Here is a 12541-nt window from a genome sequence, read left to right as displayed (position 1 = left end):
TGGAAATGTTCAGGGTACACCCAGTTTTGCTTTGCATATATTTACGAAACATCTGCCCTTTTCTTGTTCTTAAATCCTTCCCCCTTACCAGCCCCCTTTCCCCTTTCTCCCAATTTCTCCCTTTGTTGTCGTTGGCTCGTCTAACTTTTTCATTGGAGCTTTCATTTTCCGGTTGAGGGGCGACTTCATCAGAGTGTATAATTTTAACATTGAGGAGGGAGGGAGGGAGAGAGGGAAAGGGAGTGTGGGAAGTGGGAGGCGAGAGAGAGAGGGAGAGAGAGAGAAACAGAAAAGAAAGAAGGAAGCTAAGCGGCCAGAGAGCTTGGCAAACCAACCTTTGGCATGGTGACCAGGAGGAAGGTTCTGGTCTGGTGGGGAGTTTGCCTGACACGCTGCCTGGAGTCAGCTGGTACGCTGCTGCCCTCTAAAGGCTCCAGGGACTAGTACACAGCTTCCGAGGCTTGGTGAGACTTGCCCTCGAATATGCCATGTTCATGTAATTCTTTTACACGACCAAAGAAGGTATTTTCAATTAATTACTACAGGACTTCCTTTTTCCTCCTCAATAAAATATGAGCTGCAAAACTAGGGTCAAAATGACAGCACCTGTGCATGTCTAAATGTAGATGGTTGCTATGTTTTAGAGTTTCTCAGCTCTGGAAAAAGCAGTCCACTATTAGAGAGAGTGAGATGGAAAACGCTTTGTTTCTAAGGTCAGTGAATGTCTCTCTGGTATGTGCAGTTGGGAAATAGCCCAGTGGTCTAAGAACAAGGAAAGGGATTTTAGGCAAATGAAGGAGTGAGCCAAAAGGTTGAGTTTTCAATATTCTCTATTGGTAGAGATGGTTTCAGTGTCTTGTGCTATGAATGGTCCCCAGAGGTGATCCTTGAGATGACAGACAGGAGGGTATGATGCAAGATGTCAGGTGGGAGGCAGCATCAAATCTAGAGAAGGAAGCGATGCCATCGACAGAAAGAACGGTACAACTTCTGCAAAGTTAAAATCAAAGAGTAATGTTGGTGGGCTGGTCATACACTCACGTTTGAAAGATAGCTTCTTCAATTTCCTGAAAGAAACCAAGGAAATCAGTACATCTGAAACTAGCCTAGACCTTATTTATGAACATCAGAAATAAACTTTTTATGTTACATGATGTCTGTCATTAGTGTTTCATCTCGATACTTAAATGACCCATGAGGACCAGCCTAGCTTCAGTGGGCATAACGGTCCTACTCTTATCAAATGTACTGCATGGATTCCAAGGAAAACAGCCTGTCAAGGTAGATTTCCCTGCTGCATAAAGAGTAGGAAACTTAATTTGGATTCAGACTATAACTATTCTCAAAATATACTTTAATTTCAACTCAATTTCATTCCATCAACAAAACCATATATTGAATGACAGCTTTGTCTAAGCTACTCTGCTTAACGGTATACTCTAGACAGCAGATCTGGGAGGGGCAGAAACCAGGCTTGTTTTATTTCCAGGCCCATGCTGGCACATTGCAGGCACATAGTAAGTATTTGTGGAATGAATACATGAATAAATGAATAGGTGGAGGGAAGGAAGGAGGAACGAATGGGTGAACGCAGGGAATTCAGAAATAACTATGATGCTTTTTACCCTCAGAGTAGAATTCCATGCAGTCTCACATGCATGGAATTCACCTGGAGCTGTCAGCCTGACATGGTCATTCAGATCAGTGATGGCAAAGCTGTGGCAGCAGAGAAGTCAAGGAGGATGGGGGTCAGAAAGTAAACAGCAGTCTAAATAAAAAGTGTTAAGGTGATAGCAATGCACACAGAAAGGAAACTTAGGTGTGCAAAATATGAAGGCTGCACAATTGTCAGGACTTGACAAAATGGCTTTAAGGCAGAGGAAGATGTGTGACCCGGAGGTGTCCAACACGGTGACAAGCCTGGCGACAGACAGTGGTGAGTGGGATAGGGACTGGAGAGGAAGCGCTGATTTTCATGAAGAAAAAGCAGTTGGGTACTTCCTTACACTGAAAACCAGAAACCAGTTCCTAGAGGCCCACATAGACACTCAAGATTTGGAGGTTCATTCCTTAGTCACCGTTCAACAGTAAAGGATTGCAGTTTGTTGCTTTTGTATTGGCTTCCTCCATCCTAAAAAAACGTCTAAACACTCTCCCTCTATTTTCATCTTCACCGTGCCATCTCTGCCTCCTGCCCTCTGGAAAAGCAGATTTGATTTCACAACCTGTTGGACCAGAAACACAGCATGCTAATTCATAACACCATATTCTGCGAGGGCAGATTTAACTACCCAGTACAACAAATTTCAATACAAAATATTCTGTATAACAAGTCCATTGCCATGCTTAGGGAAACATGGGAACAGACCCACTTACAACAAATTCTGTACCACACATAATCTTCTACCAGAAAATGTTTTTTACAAATACTTTTTCTGTTCACTATACTATGATGATAGGAAAAGCTTAGAGCCAAGGAAACTGGTGGGGGTGGGTGGGATGGTGTTCAGAGTATGACAAATAATTTGGTTTGACCAGGGCCAAGGGTGCATGCAGCGTAAGCTAAGTACGTATTCATTTCTATCAGTTGCACGGTCCTAGGGAGAGGAGCTGACTGATGGTTGAGCGCTGCCACTTCCTATTTCTGGTCCCAAATCACAATTACTTTCTACTTCCCTTCACCCTTCTTTTCCCAAACACACAGTCACACTCCTGCACTCCAGGATCATGCACTAAATTATTTTTTAAAAAGGGAATCTTAAGCTTCAGATGAGTAAAGAGTGGGAATAGAGGATCTCTATGTGACATCTTTCTTCTTTACTTGCTGGAGTCTAAGCTCTTCTTTTCACTTTTCATTTGCTGCTCTAAACAGTTTTTCATCACTATCCCTCTCGTTGGTACAGCCTGCAAGTTTAGATTGTGATTTGAAATTATGTGTTGATCTAAAACAAAATCTATTAACAGCAAGAAAATTGACTGTTCCATAATGTGTTCCATGAATAGAAGCTGAAAACCAGAAGGAACCTTTAAGGCCTTCTAATCCAAGCCCTTTATTTTACAGATGAGGAAACTGAAGCCCAGAGAGGTGAAGTGAGGTGCCCAAGTGCCACACAGCAAGTTAGAGGCACAGCTAGTACCATAGCTCAAGTCTCCTGACTCCCAGTCCAGTGCTCCTCCCATTACTCCACGGGTCCTGTCTCTAAGCTTCCTGACAAATGCTAGAACGGTAAAGCCTCCACTAGTATTTTTCCAGACCATGTTAAAACTCTTACGGGGGGAAGAAAGGATGCTTTCTTGGATAATGTCAGCCATACGTAGCTCAAGCTGTCTAAAGTTCTGGGACAGGGTCTTTTTATGCAGCCAACAGAGTCCAAATGTGGTGCTGTTTGCTTGGCCCATATGCTTTCATGTGTTCCCAGTTAGGCCATTACTGGAGGGAAAAAAAAAAAAAACAAGAATCAGCTTGTTTTAAAACAAGGGACATACTGGACTCCTTCCCATCCCCCCTCAGAAAAAAAAAATCAAGTTATCTTTAACAGATTCTAAAAATGCCTTTTCCCAAATATGCAGTCAGTTCCTTCAAAGGGCCCTTTGTTTATTTTCAGGAAGAAACCCAAGACAGCTGAAAACCAGAAGGCATCTGAGGAGAATGAGATTACTCAGCCGGGTGGATCCAGCGCCAAGCCGGGCCTTCCCTGCCTGAACTTTGAAGCTGTTTTGTCTCCAGGCCCAGCCCTCATCCACTCAACACATTCACTGACAAACTCGCACGCTCATCCCGGGTCATCTGACTGTGAGTACACCACTTACACCATGAGGTGATGGTGTCTTCACGGTTCTTGGAGCAGGCTTCTCCCCCTGGGTCCCGGCTTTTCTGCATTCAGAGCAAGCTGTTTCCATTTGGCCTTACAAAGTAGCCAAAAGTAACTTGCCACCATTTTGAGTCAGCCAACATCTATATTTTCAAAGCTAGAGTGTGTTTTAAAACCAGGTGACGCCTTTTGGCCTCAAAAGGCGGATTAATTACATGAACCGCATTCTCTTTCATAACATTAACTCAAAAACAGAAGCCGTGTTGCTATTTTCTAATTATTCTTTTGTCCCCGTGATCTGAATAATGGTACTTCCACCATGACGAAATTCAATGACCAAATATGGACCTCAAAAGGAAACTTCCATTTTGAAATTACATAACACAAGTCAGCTTTGCATTAGTTATTGTAGCTTGGCTGAATTTCTCTTTCCAGTTTTTAATTTATTTTGAAGTGGTTAAAGGACAGCATAAATTTACAGAAGAAAAGAGAATGGCTTCCAAGAATTCAGAAGCCACCCAGACTTCACGTAGCCAATAAGAACTCAGGTTAAAAATATTTTTTAATTAAAAAAACTGCCTACGGGCTAAATTTGGAAATGGGCAGCTTAATGAGATTGTCGCTATTGAAATCACTCCATTGCTGTTTATTTTCGCTGTCTTCCCACTAATCTGAGAGTCACTTCTTCAAATTCTATTTTAAGAAAGTTGATAAATCACGTTTAGAAGATATTTTCTCTTTCTGAAACATAGCTCAGTTCTTCAGAGAGAGCAACACGTGTGTTGACGATGGAAGGAAGTAGGGTAACTTGGAGCCCATTGGGAAAGAATATTCCTTTTATTCCAACAGCTATTCAGAACTGACCTCCACAGTGATGTCAGGCAGAAAGCTGGAGTCTTCTTTGGATTAAGCTAAGACCAAGAAAGTTTTCTTTTCAAAAAAGAACTCCATTTATCCTGTCCACAAAGCAAAAATTATTAATTAGGAAATGAGATTCTAAATCTCCTATTGTTATTTTTCTGACAAAGCAAACATAAAACTTTGCAGAAAGGGCGAGAGGTGAATGAGGCTGGGACATTCCATCCTGTACTTTCTTCATCATAATAACCTCTAGATAAAGGGACCCCACCTTGTTCTGCTCATGACCGAGATGAGACCACAGTTCAGCTGTCGCAAGAAAACGAAACGAGAAATAACAAAAGCCAAGTCTCTGCAACCTGTGTGCATCGTACCAAGCTGCTGATTCCACAGAGAAACTTTGGGGTCAGAAGCGGGGACTGTGTTCTGTGGACCGTCAAAATAGTAACATTCTTGGCCTTCTTGCCTGGCAGTCTCTAGCCTAATAGTAATTACAGGAAGAATTGGAAAATAGCATGGCACAGTGCCCATAGACATGTGCGCACTGTCCCTACCTACCAGGAAGGTAGCCTGTTCCTGTGGAGAAGGGCCTGGAGCTCCTGCATGCAGACCTCCAACGTCTGGCTTTCTGCCACAGCTTATGGGGAAGATTACATAGAATGGCCTTAGCCCAGAAATCCCGTTACAGCCAAATGAGTGTTTTGCTGAATAGAAAGAAACAGCACTGGGCTGTTGATTATACTTTACCATAAGCATTCTTTGGCCAGCCCGTGGCATTAACATGAAATATGTACAAGGAGCAGCCCCTTGGTGACCCTGAGGAAGCTAGTGGATCTGAGCTCAGTTAGGTCTGAATGCCATTGGAAGGGGAACAAATAGGGAGGAGAAACCTAATCTCCAGCTGTTCAGAAAGTCATTCTGATTTTGCCATTAAGATGTGTAGGTCTTTTCTGCCCCAACCTGTTGTTTAAATTGATTATACTTTTCTCCAAATATATTTGGATTGTAGTTTGTCCTGATTTGAGCCTACACTTAGAAGAAAATTGTTTTGAGGAAAGATTCACAGAAATCTGTCCATTTGGAGATTGCTTGAGAGAAGACAGGAAAGAGATTTATTTTAAGCTGTTAAAATTTTTGGATGCTCTTCTTGCATTCAAGAGAATTTTTTTTTTTTTTTACTTTAAAATGTCATTCTTACCATGGATTAATTTAAAAGCCTAATTTCTTTAAGGTAAAATATTCAGTTTCTATTTAGAACTAACAGATTTGGGGCATTTAAAAATAGTGCCCTTGACTTGTTAGTATCTTTAACTTCAGAAACATTCCACCAGTATGTGGTGTTCTAAGTGTTTGCTAGTGCCTGGATTTTTATAGCACTTTTTATTTGTCATGTGTTTAGCAAGAGTTCATGGTCTGAGCCACAGTCAGCTCCTGGTCTTGTTTTTGTTGACTGTATAGAGATTCTCCATCTTTGGCTGCAAAGAATATAATCAGTCTGATTTCGGTGTTGACCATCTGGCGATGTCCCATGTGTAGAGTCTTCTCTTGTGTTGTTGGAAGAGGGTGGTTGCTATGACCAGTGCATTTTCTTGGCAAAACTCTATTAGTCTTTGCCCTGCTTCATTCCGTATTCCAAGGCCAAATTTGCCTGTTACTCCAGGTGTTTCTTGACTTCCTACTTTTGTATTCCAGTCCCCTATAATGAAAAGGACATCTTTTTTGGGTGTCAGTTCTAAAAGGTCTTATAGGTCTTCATAGAACCATTCAACTTCAGCTTCTCCAGCGTTACTGGTTGGGGCATAGACTTGGATTACTGTGATATTGAATGGTTTGCCTTGGAAACAAACAGAGATCATTCTGTCATTTTTGAGATTGCATCCAAGTACTGCATCTCGGACTCTTTTGTTGGCCATGATGGCTACTCCATTTCTTCTGAGGGATTCCTGCCCGCAGTAGTAGATATAATGGTCATCTGGGTTAAATTCACCCATTCCAGTCCATTTTAGTTCGCTGATTGCTAGAATGTCGACATTCACTCTTGCCATCTCTTGTTTGACCACTTCCAATTTGCCTTGATTCATGGACCTGACATTCCAGGTTCCTATGCAATATTGCTCTTTACAGCATCAGATCTTGCTTCTATTACCAGTCACATCCACAGCTGGGTATTGTTTTTGCTTTGGCTCCATCCCTTCATTTTTTCTGGAGTTATTTCTCCACTGATTTCCAGTAGCATATTGGGCACCTACTGAGGTGGGGAGTTCCTCTTTCAGTATCCTATCATTTTGCCTTTTCATACTGTTCATGGGGTTCTCAAGGCAAGAATACTGAAGTGGTTTGCCATTCCCTTCTCCAGTGGACCACATTCTGTCAGATCTCTCCACCGTGACCTGCCCATCTTGGGTTGCCCCCATGGGCATGGCTTAGTTTCTTTGAGTTAGACAAGGCTGTGGTCCTAGTGTGATTAGATTGACTAGTTTTCTGTAAGTATGGTTTCAGTGTGTCTGTCCTCTGATGCCCTCTTGCAACACCTACCACCCTACTTGGATTTCTCTTACCTTGGGCTGGGGTATCTCTTCACGGCTGCTCCAGCAAAGCGCAGCTGCTGCTCCTTACCTTGGACGAGGGGTATCTCCTCACCGCCGCCCTTCCTGATCTTCAAACGTGGGATAGCTTCTCTAGGCCCTCCTGCGCCCACGCAGCCACCACTCCTTGAATGTGGGGTTGGTCCTCCCAGCCGCCGCCCCTGGCCTCTGGCGTGGGGTGGCTCCTCCCGGCCGCCACCTCTGGCCTCAGGCGTGGGGTTGGTTCTCCCGGCTGCAGCCTCTGGCCTCGGGCGTGGGGTGGCTCCTCCCAGCCGCCGCCCCTGACCTCGGAATCGGGTAGCTCTTCTCTGCCGTTCCTGCGCCGTTGTAGCCTGGCACTCTTGGCCGCTGCCCCTGACCTCGAACGTGGGGTAACACCTCTTGGCTGCTGCACTTTGGGCATGGGGTCCTCCCGGCTTCTGCCCCTAACCTCGGACGTGGGGTAGCTCCTCTCGGCTGCACTTAGTGTGCGGGTGGCAGCCACCGCCACCACGCCAGGTATGACCTAAATCATATCCCTTATGATTATACAGTGGAAGTGAGAAATATATTTAAGGGCCGAGATCTGATAGATAGAGTGCCTGATGAACTATGGAATGAGATTCGTGACATTGTACAGGAGACAGGGATCAAGACCATCCCCATGGAAAAGAAATGCAAAAATGCAAAATGGCTGTCTGGGGAGGCCTTAAAAATAGCTGTGAAAAGAAGAGAAGTGAAAAGCAAAGGAGAAAAGGAAAGATGTAAGCATCTGAATGCAGAGTTCCAAAGAATAGCAAGAAGAGATAAGAAAGCCTTCCTCAACAATCAATGCAAAGAAATAGAGGGAAACAACAGAATGGGAAAGACTAGAGATCTCTTCAAGAAAATTAGAGATACCAAGGGAACATTTCATGCAAAGATGGGCTCGATAATGGACAGAAATGGTATGGACCTAACAGAAGCAGAAGATATTAAGAAGAGGTGGCAAGAATACACAAAAGAACTGTACAAAAAAGATCTTCACAACCCAGATAATCATGATGGTGTGATCACTCACCTAGAGCCAGACATCCTGGAATGTGAAGTCAAGTGGGCCTTAGAAAGCATCACTACAAACAAAGCTAGTGGAGGTGATGGAATTCCAGTTGAGCTATTCCAAATCCTGAAAGATGATGCTGTGAAAGTGCTGCACCCAATATGCCAGCAAATTTGGAAAACTCAGCAGTGGCCACAGGATGGGAAAAGGTCAGTTTTCATTCCAATCCCAAAGAAAGGCAATGCCAAAGAATGCTCAAACTACTGCACAATTGCACTCATCTCACATACTAGAAAAGTAATGCTCAAAATTCTCCAAACCAGGCTTCAGCAATATGTGAACCGTGAACTTCCTGATGTTCAAGCTGGTTTTAGAAAAGGCAGAGGAACCAGAGATCAAATTGCCAACATCTGCTGGATCATCGAAAAAGCAAGAGAGTTCCAGAAAAACATCTCTTTCTGCTTTATTGACTATGCCAAAGCCTTTGACTGTGTAGATCACAAGAAACTGTGGAAAATTCTGAAAGAAATGGCAATACCAGACCACCTGACCTGCCTCTTGAGGAATCTGTATGCAGGTCAGGAAGCAACAGTTAGAACTGGACATGGAACAACAGACTGGTTCCAAATAGGAAAAGAAGTACATCAAGGCTGTATATTGTCACCCTGCTTATTTAACTTATATGCATCATGAGAAATGCTGGATTGGAAGAAGCACAAGCTGGAATCAAGATTGCCGGGAGAAATATCAATAACCTCAAATATGCAGATGACACCACCTTTATGGCAGAAAGTGAAGAGGAACTAAAAAGCCTCTTGATGAAAGTGAAAGAGGAGAGTGAAAAAGTTGGCTTAAAGCTCAGCATTCAGAAAATGAAGATCATGGCATCCAGTCCCATCACTTCATGGGAAATAGATGGGAAAACAGTGGAAACAGTGTCAGACTTTATTTTTTTGGGCTCCAAAATCACTGCAGATGGTTACTGCAGCCATGAGATTAAAAGACACTTACTCCCTGGAAGGAAAGTTATGACCAACCTAGATAGCATATTCAAAAGCAGAGACATTACTTTGCCAACAAAGGTCCATCTAGTCAAGGCTATGGTTTTTCCTGTGGTCATGTATGGATGTGAGAGTTGGACTGTGAAGAAGGCTGAGCGCCAAAGAATTGATGCTTTTGAACTGTGGTGTTGGAGAAGACTCTTTAGAGTCCCTTGGACTGCAAGGAGATCCAACCAGTCCATTCTGAAGGAGATCAGCCCTGGGATTTCTTTGGAGGAAATGATGCTGAAGCTGAAACTCCAGTACTTTGGCCACCTCATGAGAAGAGTTGACTCATTGGAAAAGACTCTGATGCTGGGAGGGATTGGGGGCAGGAGGAGAAGGGGACGACAGAGGATGAGATGGCTGGATGGCATTACTGACTCGATGAACGTGAGTCTGAGTGAACTCCAGGAGTTGGTGATTGACAGGGAGGCCTGGCATGCTGCGATTCATGGGGTTGCAAAGAGTCAGACATGACTGAGCGACTGAACTGAACTGTGTTTAGCAAAATTATTCTTAGGCATGGCTTAATGACCATTTTCTGTCAGTCATTATAATTCTTCCCAATTTACAGATGAGAAAACTGAGAAAATTGACACCCATATAGATGAATGCTTGATAATTAGTGGGGGGTGGGGGGGGATGTTTGTGGATTTGCTGTCACTGTAAGCAACCTGAATTCTCTGTTCCGAGCCTGGATATTGTATTCCTGGCTCGAAACAGGTTTCTTGAAAATGTGCAACTACTCATATCCGTGACGGGGTTATAGAACATGATGGATAAGCATCCCCATGAATACAAAGTCAGTTCTGCGTATGAACTGGTCAGAGCGGGGAGCCCATGGCGCTGTTACCTCTAAAAGACACAGCCCATATTTTGGAGCAGAAAGGACAAGTGTGACCTCTGAAATTCTCAGATGGCTATTTAACCTGCTGAGCCACTTCAAATCCAGCAAAAGATTCCAGTAAAAGTCAAAGCAAGAGGGAATATGGCTGAGAAATGCTTTCCTTGGTGAAATGATGAGGTTAATATCGCTACTGAAACATGTGCTGCTTTCCAGGGCACCCACAATGATCACCTTCTAGAAATATTCCCCCACCACCCCTTAGAGTGTCACCTCCTCACCACTTCTAACTATCTCCTGGTAAACATTAAGATGAGCTTCCGAATGCAAAGGGCATTGAACCCCTAGGCGTCTGACAGAACAGTTCCCACTGCACAGGCTGAGGATGGGCGGAGCCAGGCTCTCCATTTAAACCTAAAAGTAGCACTTAAACCAAGGCAGGAGAGCAGTCGGAGCTCTTCCCAGGAAAACCTTTCTTGACACCTGTCAAGCCTAGCACATCTCAGTCATGTACATGTGACAGACACTTCCATTTTGTCTTCCTCCTGATAAGGCTCCGAGTCAAAGGGAGGAGCGATTTCCCCCACCCTCTTTAGCTGCCTCCCTACTTTGGAAGGACCTAGTTGGATGTCTTTGTTTTGTTGGAAGCTGACATCTGTGGTTACTTACCTTCTCATGTCTTGCACTGGCCTCATCAGATTGTCTCATTTTTTGTGTCCTTGCCAAGATGCACTTATGCATTAACAGTTTTTATTTATTTTTAATTTAACCTTTACACATTACCAAACTGTTGTGTGGGCGGGTTTAACTTTAGCTCTGTAGGTAGCATGAATCTTGAGGGGCTGAGCACTGTCGAGGGAGGAGCCGGGTGGTCTCTTCCTTTGCTCTCTCAGGCCGTCCACCTCACTTGGCCTCCCCCCTCCCAAACCTTTGCGTCAGTCCCCCGGACTGAAGGTTTTAGTACACTTGGTTCATTATAAACTTTTAAGCAATTTTTTATGAGAACAAAACAAAGAGGATTTCTTTATGGCAAACTCCATTAATGCCACATTAAGGCTGACATTTTAATTACCCCACAGTCAGGAAATGCAAAGTTCAGGTTCCCACAGCAACAGAAACTGTCCCCTTGAGTGCCGACATCACAGCGGATTCTTTCGTTCCTGGATTACACAACACCGGTCGCGGGGACATTGTTTTTTATCCACGTACGTGGAAAGGAGCACAGCTTTTATCCTTTGTTTTTTTCCGGTAACTACAGCTGAGGATATGGGTCTTGAGCTTCCCTTCCCAAACCATCTATATGTATTATCCTGGAACGGAAGACGATTAGAGCTCTACATGTGCACACGGACAGAATTAAAGTTGTTGTGGGAACATTAACTCTGATTTCCGGACTTCCGTGCCAGTCACATTTAAACCATAATGTTGTAATTTTTGGCATGTAATAAATGTGCATTTCATGTACACAGACAGAAAGAAGCATAAAATATATTTTAAAGAGCAATTAATTACTAACTTTGTGATTAAAAAACATTTGGTGCATGTTCCTTCCCATTTAGCATCAGCTGCTGGTCTTAGCCAGGCCTAATAGATGACATACTGTGTCTCATCCTGTATCTCAGATGTACTTACTGTATGTTCCTGTTCTTCTAGATAATTAATTCCCTTAGTAAAGCTGTAGGGGGAAAACAAAATGGAAGGAATATGCAAGCATGTAAATAGGGTAAAGGATATTTTGAAGGAAATGATTCATTTCTGCAAATAAACCTCTTAGTTCCTGATAAAGAGCCAGAAATCTGCTAAGTGGGTGTAGACAAAGGTTTCTGGCCACCTTGGAGCATCTGGTCCAGGGCCATCAGACAAACTTGAAAGCAGATTTCCCCTGAATTCCGGGCATGCCCAATGGGGAAGTGATTTTACTCTGTAATAACTGTTCAGGCGTAAGGCTTCAAAAGTTGTCTTACTCTGTAACGGCTTTTCAGTTTATATTCAAACTGGAAAAGAAAAGTTGTAGGGACTCAGGTAAAATAGAAGGTTTTCCAAAGAACCCTTGATTTAGAGAGTAGTTTTGCATTCCTTCAGATTTGAATCTGGTTGACCTATTTGTGTTAGAGAAGGAAGTGTTTCAAAAAGAACTGTTTGAACACGTTTGTTAGTGAAAAGAATTAGTAGCCATCCCCCCAGCCACAGTGTTTAAGAACACAAATGCTTGGAGTATTATTTGAAACTGGGGTGGATTTTTACTGAAGGGATGTGCCATCTAAACTCTCAGGTAAAGTAAATTTAAGGGGAACATGCTTATGGAGAAGTTGAACAGAGGTTCTTGTTGTTTATTCATTATCTCTCCCGTCACGTATTTATTCCTTTTGTTTAGTTTGGTT

At 43.3% G+C, this 12541-nt stretch overlaps 1 protein-coding gene across 49 annotated transcripts in view; it reads left to right on the top strand.

The window, feature by feature from the left end:
* Nucleotides 1-12541, top strand: part of ZBTB20 (zinc finger and BTB domain containing 20) — an 863676-nt gene that overhangs the window by 790891 nt on the left and 60244 nt on the right. For 37 of the 49 annotated variants that reach the window (XM_070793746.1, XM_070792544.1, XM_070793369.1 and 34 more), the window contains 2 exons: nucleotides 3062-3226; nucleotides 3606-3793. In XM_070793746.1, the coding sequence (XP_070649847.1) occupies nucleotides 3216-3226; nucleotides 3606-3793 (199 nt within the window). In that variant the 5' untranslated portion in view covers nucleotides 3062-3215. The remainder of the gene's footprint in view (nucleotides 1-3061; nucleotides 3227-3605; nucleotides 3794-12541) is intronic. The other 12 variants (XM_070794719.1, XM_070794357.1, XM_019984504.2 and 9 more) reach the window with 1 other exon arrangement.

This window comes from Bos indicus, chromosome 1 (genome assembly GCF_029378745.1).
Source record: "Bos indicus isolate NIAB-ARS_2022 breed Sahiwal x Tharparkar chromosome 1, NIAB-ARS_B.indTharparkar_mat_pri_1.0, whole genome shotgun sequence".
In the NCBI taxonomy this organism is placed as follows: domain Eukaryota; kingdom Metazoa; phylum Chordata; class Mammalia; order Artiodactyla; family Bovidae; genus Bos; species Bos indicus.
Note: the sequence above shows the minus strand (reverse complement) of the source record. Positions and strands in the feature narration are given on the sequence as shown.